At 40.7% G+C, this 18,066-nt stretch overlaps 2 protein-coding genes across 2 annotated transcripts; one reads left to right on the top strand and one right to left on the bottom strand.

The window, feature by feature from the left end:
* The first annotated feature begins 2,580 nt into the window (after positions 1–2,580).
* exosc5 (exosome component 5) lies at positions 2,581–4,683 on the top strand. Its single transcript, XM_026365606.1, has 6 exons — positions 2,581–2,711; positions 3,122–3,235; positions 3,432–3,553; positions 3,660–3,800; positions 3,997–4,086; positions 4,262–4,683. Exons 1-6 carry the CDS (start codon positions 2,612–2,614, stop codon positions 4,355–4,357), a joined length of 663 nt encoding a protein of 220 aa, XP_026221391.1. The 5' UTR covers positions 2,581–2,611; the 3' UTR covers positions 4,358–4,683.
* tmem91 (transmembrane protein 91) lies at positions 4,553–16,643 on the bottom strand. Its single transcript, XM_026365593.1, has 4 exons — positions 16,253–16,643; positions 9,410–10,836; positions 7,539–7,685; positions 4,553–6,689 (listed from the first exon to the last, which is right to left on the bottom strand). The coding sequence occupies exons 2-4, from the start codon at positions 9,842–9,844 to the stop codon at positions 6,534–6,536; spliced, it is 738 nt and encodes a 245-aa protein (XP_026221378.1). The 5' UTR covers positions 9,845–10,836; positions 16,253–16,643; the 3' UTR covers positions 4,553–6,533.
* Positions 16,644–18,066: the final 1,423 nt, after the last annotated feature.

Genomic DNA, 18,066 nt, shown 5'->3' with positions numbered 1-18,066 from the left:
CCTCATGAGATGCAGATTGTGAGGTGTTAAACAGTTCCTGTTAATTAAAATGAATCCCCTGTTGTCACCTAGCAAATGCTAAGCTCAAGAGGACACCATGAAAATGAAGCTTGAGGTTTGAACCAGGAAATGGATACTGAACGTACCTTGTAACAAGCACCCCAGGATTTCTCTTCGAGTGTGGCCGTGAACAGAGAGTCCTCATGCTCGGTTTTAAAGTGAGCCTCCAGTTTTTTCAGAGTAGGAAAGATCTGACTACAAGTTGGACTCTTATCAGCTGAGACACAGAGCAAAGATGTATAAAGAGGTTTCACGGTCTTCAGAGAAAAAAATGAGAAAACACATTCCCACACAATTACCAATATTAGACTAATTGTACTTTTAACTTTTATGACCTTTTCGTCTCAGTTTGATGTGTGGATCTGTGGTGGTGGTATTAACAAGATCTGACAGACAGAAACAAGTTCTGTGCAGCAGCATTAAGTGTCTGAGCGAAACATCTGGCTTCCTAAACTGCAAAACCTTGATGGTAATGTTTATACCAAAACAGGAACGACGAAACAGATTATCGATGGATGTCAATACTGACATTAGTGCATCCAAAGACTCCACCGCACAGTGGATGTAATCTTTTCACAACATAGCTGCTCACAGCCCTGTGATACTCTTTGGTTCTTTGCTGGTTAAGTTTCTTAGTTTCAGTCCGTGTGAGAGAGGTTGTGAGAGCAGACACTGCAGCATTTTTAACATTTTTAACAATGGCAGCAACACGCACAGCAGCAGACTTGAGAGCGTGTGGTCGTTGTAATTGTGAAGAAAGTGTGTACACCTATTAAAAAATATAGAATTATCTAGAAGACATTACTAACCGAAACTGCCAAACTAACCGAAACATACAGTTTGTGAGATCAAACTGGAAATTCTCCGCTGTCTTGGACCAAATCAAATCCTCCATAGATTCAATTACTAAAGTTCCAACAATGTTCCTTATGTTTAATTATAATTTAATTATATTTTATTTATTTATTTATATTTAACAGCAGTAAATGTTTTCATTATAAATAGAAATGTAAATGTAAATAATTATTTAGAATTTAGCTGAAACTTTCAGTCCAGTCTTGTTTAGAGTGAAGGATAAAACTACTTCAGGCAATTTAAAGTATTTTTACTTCATAGTATTTTAAAATCTAAAAATTTGTCAATTATATTGTTACAATACCAAAATTGTAATAATTTGGTAGAAGTACACACACTGTTCAAAAAAGTGCAAAAAGAACAATGGAACAAGGTCTAAAACACACTTAAAGTACAAAAATACTCCTCTAAGAATACTGTAAACAGGACTCAAAGTGATTGATAATTAAAGATCTACTGAGACTTAATGTGGAACAAAACCAGCCGCTGGTAAAAGCTGATTTGAACTACTTTATGCAGTGCCAGGTGGTTAATCTATATTATTACACCACAATTTATTATTTAAGTATATTTTGTATAAATTAACATCTATAAAAATAGTTAGTAAAAGTGTTATTAGTTAAAGTATTATTATTTACATTTAAATTTAGTAATTTGGCAGATTATTTTATCCAAAGTGATGTATAAAGCAAACAAATATCAAATCCAAGGAGACAAACTTTAAAGTAAAGTGCTCTAGAAGGAGCTGTTTCAGTTTCATGGGGTGTGAGTGTGAGATTGTTTTAAAAGGTTTTTTTAAGTGCAGAGAAAAATATAGTTTCATTCATAATAATCTGTGAGAATCTGCTTGTTGATCACATTTTGTACTAAGAATCTACATCTACATGTGTAACACCTTTAAAGGTTTGTTTAGCACAACTAAATTAAATTTAAGATTTAAGTGGAGTGAAAAATTGTTTCAATTAAATGATAATGAATCTGTAAATGTAATAATAGTAATAGATATATGAGAAGTTTGATTTATGTGATAAATAAATAAAATCCTCTTTCACAGCGTGTTTACCGCCCTCCTGCGGTCAAGATGAAGAACTACAAAAATAAATACGGCAGCGTCACTAACACTTCCGGTGAATACTTTCAAAATACTGTGACGGTCAAACAAAAACAAAGTAAACTAGTAGAAGTTGGCGTAGCCTCGTTTGTGGAGTTCGTCCCTTTTGTCTTTGAAAGTTAGAACTATTAAAATGTTTATGGTTCATTTAAAAGTACGAGTGTTTTGACTGGAGACAACATTTAATAGATCAACGGTGAACACTTTCAAAATACAGCTCCTAAATTGAATCAGAAACACATTAAAAACAGAAATACCGTAAAAATGTTAATAATTGTTAATGTTGGTAGTTAATTGTTTGGCAGTGGTACCTTTAACAATTCAGATTTTTATAAAGTAGTCCCGTTAATAATAACCATCTAACCAATTTATAGTCATCAAACAGTGGTCAGCTGGTATTAACAAGTTAGCCTACAAAATCTAATATACTTTTAACAGTGTGACTAATATAATTAATTAAGTCAATCAGTAAAATTATTTGATTTAAATTGTAGATATTTATCTTTTTATGTCATCAGTGCGAGCCCCAATGGCAAAATAGATTGCGTCATCAATCCGCGTCAACTTTACCAGTGTGGGAGAAGCATGATGGAGGTGTGCGGATCCTCAAACGTAACTTTGAGGGAGTTTGGCTGCGAACAGAGTTTATTGTCTCGACCTGATGGTTCAGCATCGTTTATCCAAGGTAACAGTACAAGCAAAGGGCGGAGAGGAGCCTGAAACGGTGTGTAGTTGTTAGTAAAACACCGTCAGTCAGGCTCAAATCTGAACGAGTGTTTTTCAACAGCATCAGATTGAAAAACACAAATCAGTCCTCCGCTCCCACTGCTCTGATGAGTGGTGCTGAGCTCTGTTCATTTGTCATTATTGAAATAACAACTAATGTTTCACAGCAGGACACAGTGCAGCAGTATTTACACGATAAGAATATTAGAAGATAAGTTGTTTATATCATCAACTGTTAGTACAACTTGTCACAGACACATTGTACAGCTGTACCCTATTTAATTGTTATTGTGTTTATTTCTCATTTTTCTCCTCCTGCATCAACAATGTATTTATTGTTGAATGACGACCTTTTGTTCTCATTTGAAGGAGACACCAGTGTGATGGCTGGAGTGTACGGACCAGCTGAGGTCAAAGTCAGCAAGGAAATCTATGACCGGGCAACACTGGAGGTGCTGATACAGCCTAAAGTGGGCCTGCCAAGTAAGTTTGTTTTGGAGACATTAGGAAATGTATAGTATAGTTCACTTTAGATTAAAGGGGCCTAGCTAATTTTGCAGCTTGTTCCACCTCTGCTGTGCAAAATCTGCCATACCTCCATGCACCATGAGGTGGAATAAGTGAGACATTTGTCTTTCTGCCTGAGTCCAACATGTATCCAACATTAATTTATTTCCAGGTGTACGGGAGCGTTCACAAGAGCAGTGTGTGCGAGAAACCTGTGAAGCGTCTCTGCTCCTGTCACTTCATCCCCGCTCCTCCCTCACTCTTATTCTTCAGGTGCTGCATGATGATGGTTCCGTATCCTTCAGTAAAACTGCTGTAAAGTTGGCGTAAAAGCTGCCGGTTAGGGCACTGAAACGTTGTCTTGTTTCTTGGTGAGTCTGCTTCCTTATCTGCTCCTCAGCTCTTGTCCTGCTTTTTAAACGCCGCCTGCATGGCTCTTATGGACGCAGGTTTGCCAATGAGCTGCCTGTTCTGTGGAGTGACTTGTGCGATTGACGCTGATGGTCAAATCATCACAGATCCCACTGCAGCTCAGGAAAAGGTAAATCTGGGAATCATGTTGTGATAAAAACCGAAGCTCTGTTAGAATTGTTATAAATAAAAATTAATACATTTTCAAACATTTTCCTCATGAAATGGGTTTCATGTTTGTGTTTTATGTTCTTTGAGAACAGTCAAAACTATTAAAATCCTCCCTGAGTTTGTCAATTTGTTCATTGCTGTTTCCACTCTCACAGCAAAGTCGCGCTTTGATGACCTTTGCTATTGACAGCACAGAACACAGGGTAATGATGTCATCGACCAAAGGATCATTTTCAGTTTATGAGGTCAGTTTTCTTTTGGAAACACTGCAAAAAGTGCCACACTTCTAAAGCCCTCATTATTATGCAAACTCTCATAGCGATTTCCTTCAGGTCTGATGGTGATGAGATGTGTTCTGTCTCTTTCTGTGCTGAGTTTGCAGATCTTTCATATTTCGGCCTATATTTTCTTTTTCTACAGCTGCAGCAGTGTATAGCAGTCAGCCAGAAAGCATCAGAGAAGATCTTCCAGTTCTACAGAGACTCTGTCAGACGGCGATATTCCAAAACCCTCTGATGAGAGCGCGAGCTTTCTTTTTCTAGTCTTTTTTTGAACAATACATACAAATATTGATGTTGTAATAAAAAAAATTAGCAGCTACTTTTGCTACACTTCAATTGAGGTCAGTGATTTCGGGGAGTGGGAAGGTTTACACAAGGACATTATGGGAGAATTAATTATCTGTCAGAGTGCAGAATAAAAAGGAAAAGATTAATGTCACACAAGTGCATTTATTAGGATTCATTGATTTTCTTTCACTTTAATATTTACATGTAATACAAGCATATGAACTAAGGAAGAACCTGAACATCTCTTGTACTAATAAATCTATCTTCCCACGACCTTTGACTTTTTATCGACTCATGAGTTCTCCACTTAACTGCGACCAGTCATCTGTACAAACACACACAAAGTGTGACAGATCTAACCAGACCCTGGTTTGCAGGCAGTCCACATTATGGTCTCTCTTGCTGTGGGATCTGAATAGGTGATTTTTTTTTTTTTTTTAAACTTAAAATGTCCAGTGGAGACAAAGTGATTCAGGATTGTCAGTACCGTGTGGTGCCGTGTGTGGACTCATAGCACATGAACAGTGACGAGGGTTGGACAGTGAAATATTACAACTGTGTTTAGATTGAGTTATTTGTAGTTTGGTTTTGGACTCTATAAAACCTATACATACTGTATAAATAGAAAACTTGCAGTCATTTTTTAAAAAACCTTTACTTGGGGTTCCCTGAAAGCTGTTTTATTGGCACATTTAAACTATAACCGATATGGCCAAAAGTTTTACTTTCAAAGACGCCTTTGTACTGAACCAAAGCTGAATGAGTGAAAAGGAGCTTGGAGCACGTCAGGACATGACAAACTGCAAACTTGCCATACAGGTATGTCTTGTATCCCAAATTGAAAATGTACTGACTCATGCACCATGTGATTGAGTACCAGATGTTGTAGCCACATTGTCTACTCATCTATAAGTGTCACTGAAGCAGACAACTTCATTTTTCAAGTTTGTCACTGCAAGAGGAAAGGTGGATTTCAGGCTTGTTTGTTGAAGAGTAGAATCTATATTTGGGAAGTGTGGCGTTGCAGCTTCTATTAATGGAATAGCTCATGAAAGAATCGCTCTCACAGTTCCCTCCATATTTTTGTCAGTTTTCCTTTCAGGTCTGCAGCTGCCATGCCATCATTTCCTAGCACTGTACAGTCCTTCTTTTGTTTCTATATCTAGAGCCTGTATTTCACATCAAAACCTCACATTGCATTTAAAAAACTCCATTTGCATTTATTTTCTCCTATTATGGCACTATATGTATCATTTAGGTTTCAACATAAATAAACTTCTTCAACTTGGCATAAAATTGCAGAATCAGTCCTTTCTGCAGGTAAACAATGAGTCAAACGGGTTGTATGGGTTGATTGATGTACTTGTGCAGTGTTTCCCTGTGGGTCACTCACTCCAGTCGTTGGTGTAGCAAGATATTCTTAGTTCTCTGAAAGAATACTTCTTCTGGCCCCATCATACATTTTAAAAATAACGCTCTGGGGCTCTAAAATCATCAGCAGCCTTCACCCCAGAAGCCCCAGTTTTAGCTCAGACTCTCCTATAGCGAGGTCCATCAAGATTTAGCCACTGCCACATCCTTGCTTTGACCTTCTTATAAATCTGCAGACTCCATCTCCTCTGTATACTGCCCTCCACTTTTCTCCCCACAAACAGATGAGGCTACACACTCCCACTGCCTCACATTATCTATCCATTGTTTTGTGACAGTGTAGTGATATTATTTGCATTTGCTGTCACTCTTTTTTTTTTTTTACTTCAGATAACGTGGAGATGACAGTGGTCCACACGTGACAAATTAAATTACATTTACAGACTGAATCTTCTACATGGAGTGTTTCTCAATTATTTCTCTTCATATGCAAGGAATATCCTCTGAGCTGAATTATGTCCTAATCCAATTAGAAATGATTATAATCTGCACATCAGCTTTCCTGCTGTGTTTTTACTGTCCGCTCTCTGCTTTTCCATTGTGGTGTACCTGAAACATGACTCCAAACAGGGTTGACAGACAGAGACTGTGATTATTTTACATTTACAGGTGATATATTGGCTTGTGTGGGAATCCATGAAACATATGAGAGATCTGTTTTTTGTAAGCATATCCCGACGCAGGTGTTGCTTTTATGGTGGTTTTCCAGACAGGTAGGAAATGAGCGCGGCGATGGCACAGATGTATGTAATGATTCCAAACACAATGGAGAGCACTGAGAGCCACAGAGCCTGGCGAGATGCTGCATTGGCCCCCTGAAAATCCCCCTGAGCTGATGCCTTGTTGGTCTGAGAAACAGAAGAGAGAGAGGGCAGAGTGAGATAAGGATTAGAGGGTAAAAAAAAAAGGATCGAAGGGCATTTGTCATCATTTGTCAATGTCCTCACTGGCCTCCGCTGTCCTCTTCCACTCATTCCAATCATACACTAAGCCCATATTATGTTCTATCCCTGAATCACACCCGCTGTTTGTGCCACATTCATCACTTTCTCCTCCTTCCGTCCTCTCTCCCTCTAGTCCTTGACTCTGACCCCTGTTTTAGGTTGCACTCAACAATATTGGAAATCTATCACCTTGGGCCTTCTTGTTATGACTCTAATTAAACCTTAACGAAGGCCATCGATCTGATCAAAAGGCCTTTGCAGCTTGCTGCCAGTTAGCCTTGCAAAAACATTAATGGGATTTTCTTCCTGCACTGCTGCTACAAGGATGCCTCTGACAACAAGACATAGAGGTGTTAGGGCATTTTTCACACTGCCAGTGGTGATGCTGACTCGTGTTTTTGCTACTAAATTAAGAATTCTCATCTTTATTTCTGTCAATTTGTTATTATCTGTATTTGTGGTTAAGCCTTTAGCTCCTGTAGAGGCTCATTTCAGTTTTTAAAGACATATTGATTTTTTCAGTTTTGTGGATGCCTTGCTACAGTATATTACAGAAAACTGAATATTATAAGACAGTGATTATGTGACAGTGTAGCTACTATACGTTAGCAAGCCCAACTTGTGCAGACGGTGCAGGTCCCACATTCAGATGGGGCTGCAAGTCTCCTCTGGACATTTTTTAAAAGAAAATGACAGCAGCTTTCGGAAACAGTGGTTAGACAAAGATTGGACTATATTTGTGTGCGTGTGTACCTTCTGCGAAAGGTAGAAGGCAGCGATGCCCAGGGGCCAGAAGCAGCAGAGCATGGAGAAAAAGGCCAGACCCAGGTAGTCCTGAGGGATCATCAGAGGGAAGTTGTTCTCGCTGTCTGTATCACTGAAGTCATCAATGGATGAGTCCTGGGATTCAAACACAGAGCAGAGCACCAAGGCTGTGTTCAGGTATCATTTGGTAATGCAGAAGACCTATAATGATATCTGGCCATGCAGATTTTTGTTGTTAATTAATTTCAGTTAAAGCCGCATGAAGTGACCTTTAAAATGTTAGAATAAAAACCCCTGCCACCTTGTGGCAGCTCGTTGCTCTAGATTTTGGTGGTGCATCATGTTACGGTTTGTTTGTGCACTTGCTTGTTGTAGCTTTACCGGGGTAGTGTCAGATAACCTATAACTTGGCATGGCTACAAACTATGGGAACACTTCCACAGTTTTATGGGCAGCATTATGCTTTTTGCCGTTATTTTCATGTCCTCCACAACAACTGGAAAACTTTGCTTGTGTCTGTAAGATAATGTGACTGAATGGGGTTAGTCTGGATGTGCACTAGCTCTGCTGACCGCAGGCGATTCGTGACTCACGCATCTTTTTGAAACAGCTGCATATTCAATCTGACTTCGTCTCTTACACCAGCCCCAACATATTACTCGGCTTGTTTTATTCCACGCATGAAATAATTTAGCATTTGCCAGAGATGTTCTTATAACATTTAAGCAAACGCTTCTTGCACCAGCATCTGTTTCTTTCTCTGCTTACTGCTTACATACAGTACTTTAATTCAACTTCAATTAGTACACAGGGTCATTTTGATCTTATTGTATTATCTATTACTATTACTGATACTATTGTATCACACACCTATGATCATATCTGGTGATGAAGGAGCCATTTCGAGTTGTTTGATAATCATGTGAAGTGAAAAAAGGAGTAAGAGAGAGAATATTGTGTTGATCCTCACTGAGGTCACTGCAAAATTTTATTCCCACAGGCCCTCATCTTTGTCTCACTGCGCTACTGCCAGCATTCAGAAGGAGCTTGAAAAAAAAAAAAAGTCATTTCGTGTGCTGTTATTTTGTCCTTGTCAAGCAAACTCTCAGCGTGAACTTTGCAGCAGCCAGCTACTCTTGATTTAATGGTGTGTCATACCTCTGTGTGTTTGTGCACTCGCTCGTGCTGCTAATCAAACGGCCTTCAGCCTTTTAGTTCACAGCAGGTCACTGAATTTTTAATTTAAACTTTGATAATAGTCTAAACAACCAGCAGCTACCTATTTGTGACATTTACAGCATATACATTCTCATGTTGACTTCCAGAACATCATGAGCACTGTAAGCGTTTTAAAGCTAATTTACATTTAACTCCAGGGTCGGTTTTGCTCAGCGATCTATGAAATAGAACTGGCATCCTTCTTTGCTACTGTAGTGTCATTACCTGCACCGCAGTATGAGAGGAGCTTTATGTAATCTGACTTTCTGACAGTAAGCGTTCACTTGCTGCCTACCTTGAATGCACTGTGCATTTGTCTATTTTAAATTCCTCTTTGGTTCTCCTGAATCTGCACTGAGAGTTTCTCTTGTAGCACAGAAACTGGATCTAGAACTAAACATCTTTATTTCTGGACTGCAGGTTGGACAAACAGGACACTTCAAAATAAAAGTGGGACTTTTAAAACTGATTCTTAATAGACATTAATAGACAAAACAATTAACCAATAAACTATATTTTGAAGACTACTTTATGTGTTAGGAATTTTTCTTTTTAAGTTTCTGCAAGATGGAAATTAACACAATAATAATAATAATAAACATAAATCCCTTTTTCAACATCATATTAATGGGATTTCTTACGTCAGAATCAGGAAGCAGGTCGTCCTCATCATCCAGGCTGTAGGACACACTGTGGAAGTCCTGCGTCTCCGCTAGTAGCTTCCTCTCCAGTGTGGAGCCAGGCCGAATGTCCACAAAGGTGGTCTCCAGGTAGTCTTTGCTGAGCAGAGAGTCTGTGTGAGCCCAGATGGGGGCTGGTGGGTAAAAGGACTCCAGTGTGTGCGGTAAGGAGCAAGGGTCCAGTAGCTGCTGCTGCTGAAGTTCCGGGTGATTTCCACGATAGTTTCTCCAAGCTAACGGAGGGTAGGCCCTGTCCTCTTCACATTTTACCAAGATGCCTTTAAAGTGCCCACCTGGGGCCTGTCCAGTCCCGGGCCCAAGGCCTGGCCCTGATGAACTGCTATTATTGGGGTTTTCTCCCACAAGAGGGTGCTTCAGCTCATCTAGGTCCTCCATGGCTCTCTTTTAACACCATGCACACAGGAGGCCACCACATCAACAACCAAATGTGACACGCGAATTAGTCTGTAGCGTGTTTCCCGGATTGGAAACTACTTCACTGGCTTGAGTGTTTCGGCGATAATTCACCGAAACACTAAAGCTTGAGGCCAACAGCACCCTCCAGGTGTAGCCCTCCTCTGGGTATGATGAGACGTGATGATGAAGTTGTGTTTAGAGACTTAAGTTCCTCACATGTCATAATCTATTTGTTTCAGGGCTTGATGGCTCAGGGTTTGCACCATGCATTCAATTTCACATGATTGAGTCTGTCAGTGTTCATGAATATGATAATGTCAGCTACTTTCTCTCTCATACAATATGGAAATGTCAATTCTGATGATGGAGGACCTTGATTAGCCCCAGACAGGCTAATGAAAACTCTGGGCAAAGGAAATTCAGTGTGACTGCCCTCAGGAACTGATGAGAAATGTCTTCAGCAATAACATATGAAATCGTAATCTAAGCACAGTCTCGTGTTATTAGTGGAAAAGCTTTGGATGCCAATGTTTGCCCTAAACAAAAAAGACTTTCAAGCTGTCATAACATACAGCTTTGTGTTTGTTCCTCTGCTGGAGTCTGAAAAAAGTGCACTGACACTGTGTTCAAAAACAGGCCAAAGGCAGTGGCCCTTCAGATGATAGACTGATGCACGGTGGGGTGTTTTGAAGCTTGAATATGCACAGACTCCAGCAGCAGTCAAGCTAGTGTCACAACGAATGAATTGGGGCCATATTCGAGGACGATTAATCTGTAAAACCAACGGGGCTCCAGGAATAGAATCCTACGGTGCACGTCTGCAGGTCAGCAGACCCGCCGACATACGTGTTCATATGTCGTCTCTGCAGGAAGTGATAATGAAGACATCAACGCTCTCTTGTGTTGATTTATGGCAGGACAGGGGAGAAGTTGGGCAGCTCTCTATCCCGTTCTCCAGTGGGGAAGATGGACTGTGAAGAACAAGGTCACACAAAGTATTTAGACAACACAGCATCCTGATTCTGTGCACTCGAGTCTTGTTTTTCTTCTAACTGTGTACGCACTCCTAAAGTTTGTCCATTTAACCAACCACCTCTGACCTTTGACACAATGTGACCTTTTAGCCAGCACAGCTCCTGAAGTGCTAAGTGTGTGCGAAAAAAGAGTGCATTTTGATGTAGTTCTCTTAGAGGTAGTGGAGATTTGTTTGCAGATTGTACTAATGGATGTGTATCAGCAGCAGAAACTGTTCCCGTGATGCAGTCAATGTGATTTGTTGTATATACTGACATTAAACTGAGCACAATATAGATGATAATCCGTGCTGGGACCAGCTTTTTCCACACGTTGTCATTTAAAGAAGTAAAATAAAGTTGCCAGTGTACAGTAGCTGCAGTCTAACAGTTGCCTGGCATTGAAGCAGTGTTTCAGATGAAGACATGTCCCTGGGTGTTTGAGAACACTGCTGACTTGGCACTATCTTTGATTGATACATATGCATTCAGCTCAAGGCAGACAGGGACAGAGGGTGAACTGAGGCCTCAGTACGCATGTTCTCTGTTACTCCAGTGGTGCAAAATCAATTCAAAATCTGTAGCTGTAGCCAAGGTTCAGTTTAAAGCTTTGTCAGCTGACAGATCATTTTATTAAATTTAATTTATTATATTCTAATTTCTTATAAACTCTTCACTCTTCACTCTGACACTTCACATTTTAGGGGTAAAAGAGAAAATGGAGTCTTTGATCAAGCAGATCTAGACATGTTGACACGCTGTTACGACAGGAAACCCTCTCTTCTATTTTTCCTGGAGGTCACTCATTTTAAATGTCAGCACAACTGTTGTTGTTGAGCTGTATTTTGTGATGACTTCACATATTGATTTGATCAATGTTTTAAAGGAAATAATGTTTGCAGTATGAGAATTGACCTTTATGTATAGTTCAGTTCTTATATTGTGGATAGATATTATGAAATTCAGCCTGTGTAAACGCATGTGCTCTTTTCAAGGTGTCACTAATGCATGCCTGTACAGCATCCACCCCCAACAACACTGCACAGGATAAGCTGCTTAGAAAGTGGATGAATAGTTGGACATATGTCTCTGATTGCCTTTGTATACAAACATACAGTATGTGGTCAGTGACTTAAGACATTAACAACTCGTTACTACCCTAAGTTATTTAAATTGCACATTGAACTGACTTTTCATATTCCAAACTAAGAATAGCACAAATAGTCCAAAATTAGCACATACAGTAACTGAAATGTCAAAATGCTCTTGAGCTGACAAGTGAGAAGAGATTAAAGACGTCCTGTTATTGTGTGTTAAGGGTTTATATCCCCACCAGAATAAGAAGGTGTCATTCCAACAAACCTCACAGTATCTCATCAGTAAGTCTTTATTCTGCATGGCAGAGTGCTTCACTGGCTGCAGATCGATGGAGTGACTCGTTGTTGCATGCTTCACCGCACAGCACAGAAAAAAACTGAATCATTAAATGTCTTTGGGCTGGCGCGGTGCTGAGGGAGCATTCTGCTCTGTGCTCTGATACTTTTCCACCACACACACACCCCTTCGCTTCCCTCCTCTTCGCCCAGCCCTTTATGGAGGGTTAGTACCTCTCATACTGAACAAGCCGAGCGATTGTTCAAAACACTGACATCAGCAGCAGCTCTGAGCAAACTGCCTCCCCCTCACAACACAAACACATACGCATCTGGACATATGGTGCATACTGCACACATGCACTTGCTCATTCACAAGCTAATATTTGTATCACTTCACCAGCCTTCCCCTTTCATTTAGTTTTTTATTTATCCCCCCTCCCTCCCAATCACTGCAGCTTCATTCCAGGAGAGATGCACTCAGCTTTATTACACCCCATCACTCCCTCCCTTCTGCACCCCTTCCCATCTACCATAAAAGGACTTCTGTCAGCTGTATTATAAGCCTGCCTCCTTTTCTGATTCTGCAACACTCATAAAACATCCAGTCAGGTAAAGGGAAGGTTTCAAGGACGCGGCTGCAAATCACTGCCAACAATTTTCAGCAAAGAGCTTCTCCTATCCCTCCCTCTATCCTTTTTAGTCTTGTGCTCACACACGTACACAGGCAGATAACTACTCAGCTCCCTCCATTACTTCTTCTCCTTTTCATTTGCTTTTCATCTGACTCCTTCCATTTTCATAATCCTGCAAATACTCTCCATGTTGGCTACTGTACACAAAGTAAACTCTGTACAATTTCCAGTTGATGCATGAGAAGAAAGCTTTAAAATATGGAGAAGTACAACTCCTGCTGCAAATGCAAAGAACTGAGCCAACTTTTAGACTGATTTTCAACTCTGCAGACCTTTTGAATGAGCATTTCTATCTGTACAGACACACTCATGCACAGAGCTCACTGTAATTGCTGTAATAATTTATTACCGATACGTGCTGTGGACATGTAGATTCAGTGAGTACAGTGATAGAAAAGCCATGACATGGTGGCTGTGGGAAATAGGAGCTTTAGGCTCTGATAAAAAGACATCTTGAGTACAGAAATGTCAGGCTGCTAAGACAATAGTGAGCTCTGAGATTATGGCAAACCAAAAGTGGCAGAGTAATGGCCCTTTTGATTTAACCCTTTCATGCATAGTGGTCACTACAGTGGACAAAAGCTGTTCTGTATATGCATGGGTTATTATTAGAATATGTTAAAATATGAGAAATCATCTGATTATTATTATTTCATTTCATAGCTTTCACACAGTTTAACATTTTCTGTTATTGGTTTGTTAAATACATGTTTTTTGTTTTGTTTTTGCATTGTTTTTATTGTTTTTATCAAACCGAGAGAGGAATAAACACATTCAGGAATGAATCTTCTTTTATGTTCTTATATCGCCTTCATGTGTGAAAGGGTTACTTTCCAAACTGCTCTCTCACCCTCTCTCTCTCTCTTTTTCAATCTTTGTGGAGTGACTGACAAGAGCAGAAAGGAAACTGAATAGAAATGATGACAACAAAACAAAACACAACAACAACAACAACAACAAAAAACAGGCGGCAACATAGAGCGTGTTGCAAAAGCTCGTGCAGCTCAAAGCAACATCGTGTTCCTATGGAAACACATTCACCATAGAGTGGGGTGTTCACTGCAGGATAAATGAAGCAGAGGCTAATTTGCCATTTCAGTCCTGTTCCTTTGCTCGGCTTGATAATAACTGGATGAGATAATTTCAGCGTAGCTGTGCCTTCCAGTAAGGATGTGTTACTGTCACATTAGACTGCAAAGGATGGATAATTTCCACAGAATTACTCTAACAAATGAGCGCAGTCAAGCCAAGCGCTGGGTTTACTTGAGCCCCCTGTGCAGAACGTGTGTATGACAGTGTGAACTCATTAATCAGTTCACGGTATGCCCCACACTAACCCACAGACACACACACACACACACACACACGTGTGCACACACAGTTGTTTCATTTGCTTCACATAACTGCTCATCCACTGCTTTGGAGCTTTGCCTTTTCAGCAACCCCCCTGAAGCCCTATACACCTCCTACATGCTCACGTACAGAACTAAACATGTACACAAACTCACACACACACACACACACACATACACACTCACAGCTGGTGCTTATGTGCAGTGAGGCCCGAGGAATGGGAGGTTACCCATCTGCGATATGCTGCAAATGGCTCCAGCATTTCTGCAGAATGTGTCATGTGTTATACTCAGTGTATGTTCTGTGTATGTGAGAGCGTTATGATGTTTATTATTCTGCTACATTCACTTGGGTTTACATATATGTTTGTGAGTACGGGTCGTACATAGATGTTACATGACACAAATAATCTGACAGATTTTAAACTACTCTCCAGTGTCAAAACGTAAATCAAACCAACCCATTCTCTTAAAAATTGCATGTCTATATAACTAAGAAAGCTGTGCCCATAGCTTAGTGAAGGCCAAAACTATGAAAACATGTCTTACATGTGGAGTAAATATATAATAAACATGTGAAATGTGTTATTTTACACAGAAGAAATCCCAAATATCTTCTGTAATGTGTGCATATTATATTCATGCCATTATCTCTTGAAACATGCATTATACTATTTAAATACGTCCACTTCATTTCAGGACAATGTTACAACCTGTGCAAGTGTGTGTGAACACTGACATGAATTGCAAAGCTGTCACTATGCTAAAGAGAGGCTTATCAAGCACCACACAAAGGCAGCACAGATGTCATCTAGGCTGTGTTTACATCAGCCATATTGCAGAGTAATGACCTCTACGTGGCGGCATGTGTTTATCTCCGCGTGTGTGTGTGTGTGTGTGTGACTGTGTTTGTGCTAATCTCGATGTGGTGACAAAAATCTGTCCTCACACATTGTGGGGATTCTCCCTCTCTGTCTGGGGACAAAAACTGGTGCACACAAGGTGAACCACTGGAGTATTGGATTAGTACGCTTAAATTTCTGCTGGTTATGTTTAAGGTCAAGAAAATTAACAATTAATTAACGAATATTAATCAAGTCAACGTCCTTACATGTACATAACAACAAGGTTATGTTAGGGTAGATGTGCAGCAATGAGCTGAATGAGGTAATTAGCTTCTTGATTTTCACATGACTGATGATGTATTACGTGGCCTCATCATCACCACAGAGGGAGGGCATGTTTATTGGCCTCTAATTGACAACTCCCTAAACACACACACACACACACACACACACCAAGCAGTCATGTTAAACGCAGAGAAAAGACTTAGTTATAATTAGGAAACCTTTGAAAGCACTCTAATATGTAGTTTATATTCTACACTTGAATATTACACAAAGTACAAATGAATATGTCAAAAAATAACGACGTGTTCTCTCAAATCTTTTTCTGGCAGAAAGATGAAAAACAAGATTTGTCCCTGAACAGATGTTTTTAAGGGATGTGACTGTGTCAGCTTGTAGTTTTATAATATTGCTCATCGAGCTATCAATTTCTAAACATCTGTATATAATGGATGAGAGCTGTGTGGGTGGTGTACTGCGGGCTACTCTGATGTTTTAGGGGTGAGATATATATATATATATATATTCTAACACATACGATATAGGTTTTAAATATACACAGAAAATTAATGTTCAGTTTAATTATAATGAAATATGAGGTGCTCTCACTCCTTGTCAGTCTGGATCCTTTTTACATTATTTGTAATGACATAAAACAGGACTACATGTCATAAATAGGCTTTGTGTATCATTATTTCCTAATACTGGGTTATATACAGTAAATCAGTCTTTTGTTCTCCCAATAAAATCTAACAAAGAAAAAAAGCACAAATCATCACAACATGAGCTTCCTCTGGTTTCCTGTAAGTGTTTCAGTATTTTCTCACCTTTAAGTTGGAAACTCGGGCTCTGCTCCGTCCTGACTCCTCCGACAAGAAACGGGGGAATCCAACGTCCCAGTTTCAACCGTGGGCATGTGCACAAGGTGTGCATGTATAGTTGTGCGTGTCGAGACGTGATCGAGACGTATTTCACATGTGGTTGTGTGTGAGAGACAGAGACGTGAGCGCTCAGTTAGTCCAGCGTGGCATCGAGCTGCGCTCATACGACGGCGGATGCCTGCAGATACACCTGTGCAGCATGGCAGCAGGAAGGTGCATGCTCTGTCAGAGACTCCCCTTCCCCCTGCACACCTTCCTCTGCAGCCTCCTCAGCTCGCAGAAAGGAGAAGCTCTTTCGTTAATCCTTCATGCGCTGGCAGTGCATCATCACCCTCAACTTTCTTCTGCCACTCAGCTTTTCTCTGACTTTCCAAATACAGCTCTCCTCTCTCCTCCTCCACCTCACCCCGCATTTTGCCTTCCCTCAGTCCTGCTGCTAATATACAGGGTCCTAAAGCCTGTGGGGTCAGTGCCTGACCGTGTGCGTGCTGTGGTACCCAGACGTCCTCATAAGGATAGAAACAAGAACAAACACCTTTTCTTACTTCTTTAAGAGGATTATCAGGGTCAGGGCTTGATTTGGGGTTGAAATCAGGATTGAGGTTAAAACTAAGGAAGCAGCAGGATGGTCTAAGTTTAGCCCTGAAGACACAAATGCATAGCACCCCAGCGTGTTTATTAAGATGCCAATTGATAAGCTGCAAATGTAATATTCACAAACATGCTGCGAGGTTCAGCCGGGAGATAAAACCTCATGTTGATGCTGCTTGAACAGAGGCATCAATCAAAACAGAGGCGGATGGAACAAAAGCTGAGGGAGATGGAGGTGGGTGGTGTGAGGGGGGTTGGAGTTACGCAGCAGCTTCGTGAGTGGATGTGCTATTCCAGAGAGAAGGCTGGAAGATGCCCCCCCCCCCCCCCCAGTGAGGATGAGTCCACTTTGTGTCAGCCTTTTCGTTTCCACTTCACCCTGTGACCCACTTTAGTCGTGCGGCCCACATTAAGACCTCTTGTCAGAAAAGAAGACTGAAGATGCAAAAACAACCGTCCCTGCTTCAGGCTCCTGCTCATTTTGCCTCTTTCGGGAGGGGGGGGGGGGGGATAAAGCTCAGGACTTGCCGGACACCAGCAATCAATGAAATCCAGAGGGCTTACCCTGAGTATTTAATGAGGTGCACTGCTCTTAGCTAGAATCCCCCTCCCCCAGAAACGCTTTAACCTTTAGGCAGTGTTTTGTTTTTATTCACGTTTTGTGGTTCTGTTCAGCCGCTCGGCATGAAGCTGCTGATCTGATGCTCCATTTGTCTTTTGCTGTCACGGTGACAAGCAGCCTCTCAGTCCATCATGAAGCAGGGATCAATACACACTCCTTAGTCTGAGCACATCGGCCCCCTATCACTATTTTCCATCTCTTTCTGTTCTTCCTCCATCCTTAACTCCCCCCCTCTCTTCCTCCTGTAGTTTTCAGTCTCTCTCTCACGACCCCTCCACCCCCCTCTCATTACCTCTTATATATTAGCTGAAGCATGCAGTGTAAAGGACAGAGAAGGAGATAGGACATTGTATTTGGTGGGGGATTGAAATGCTGCCACTAAGTAGATTGCATAGGAACCGATGGATGCTTCGTTGATGTCAGACCACTATTGTATAGTATAGTAGAGTTGTCAACCTCTGATCCTGATGAGGTGTGAGCACAATATTAAACCCTCTGCAAATTCACACAGTAAACACATATCGGTGAATTCAGTTGAAAGATATAT

Source organism: Anabas testudineus, chromosome 13 (genome assembly GCF_900324465.2).
Source record: "Anabas testudineus chromosome 13, fAnaTes1.2, whole genome shotgun sequence".
NCBI classification, from domain to species: Eukaryota; Metazoa; Chordata; class Actinopteri; order Anabantiformes; family Anabantidae; genus Anabas; species Anabas testudineus.
This window is presented reverse-complemented; position numbering and strand designations above follow the sequence as displayed.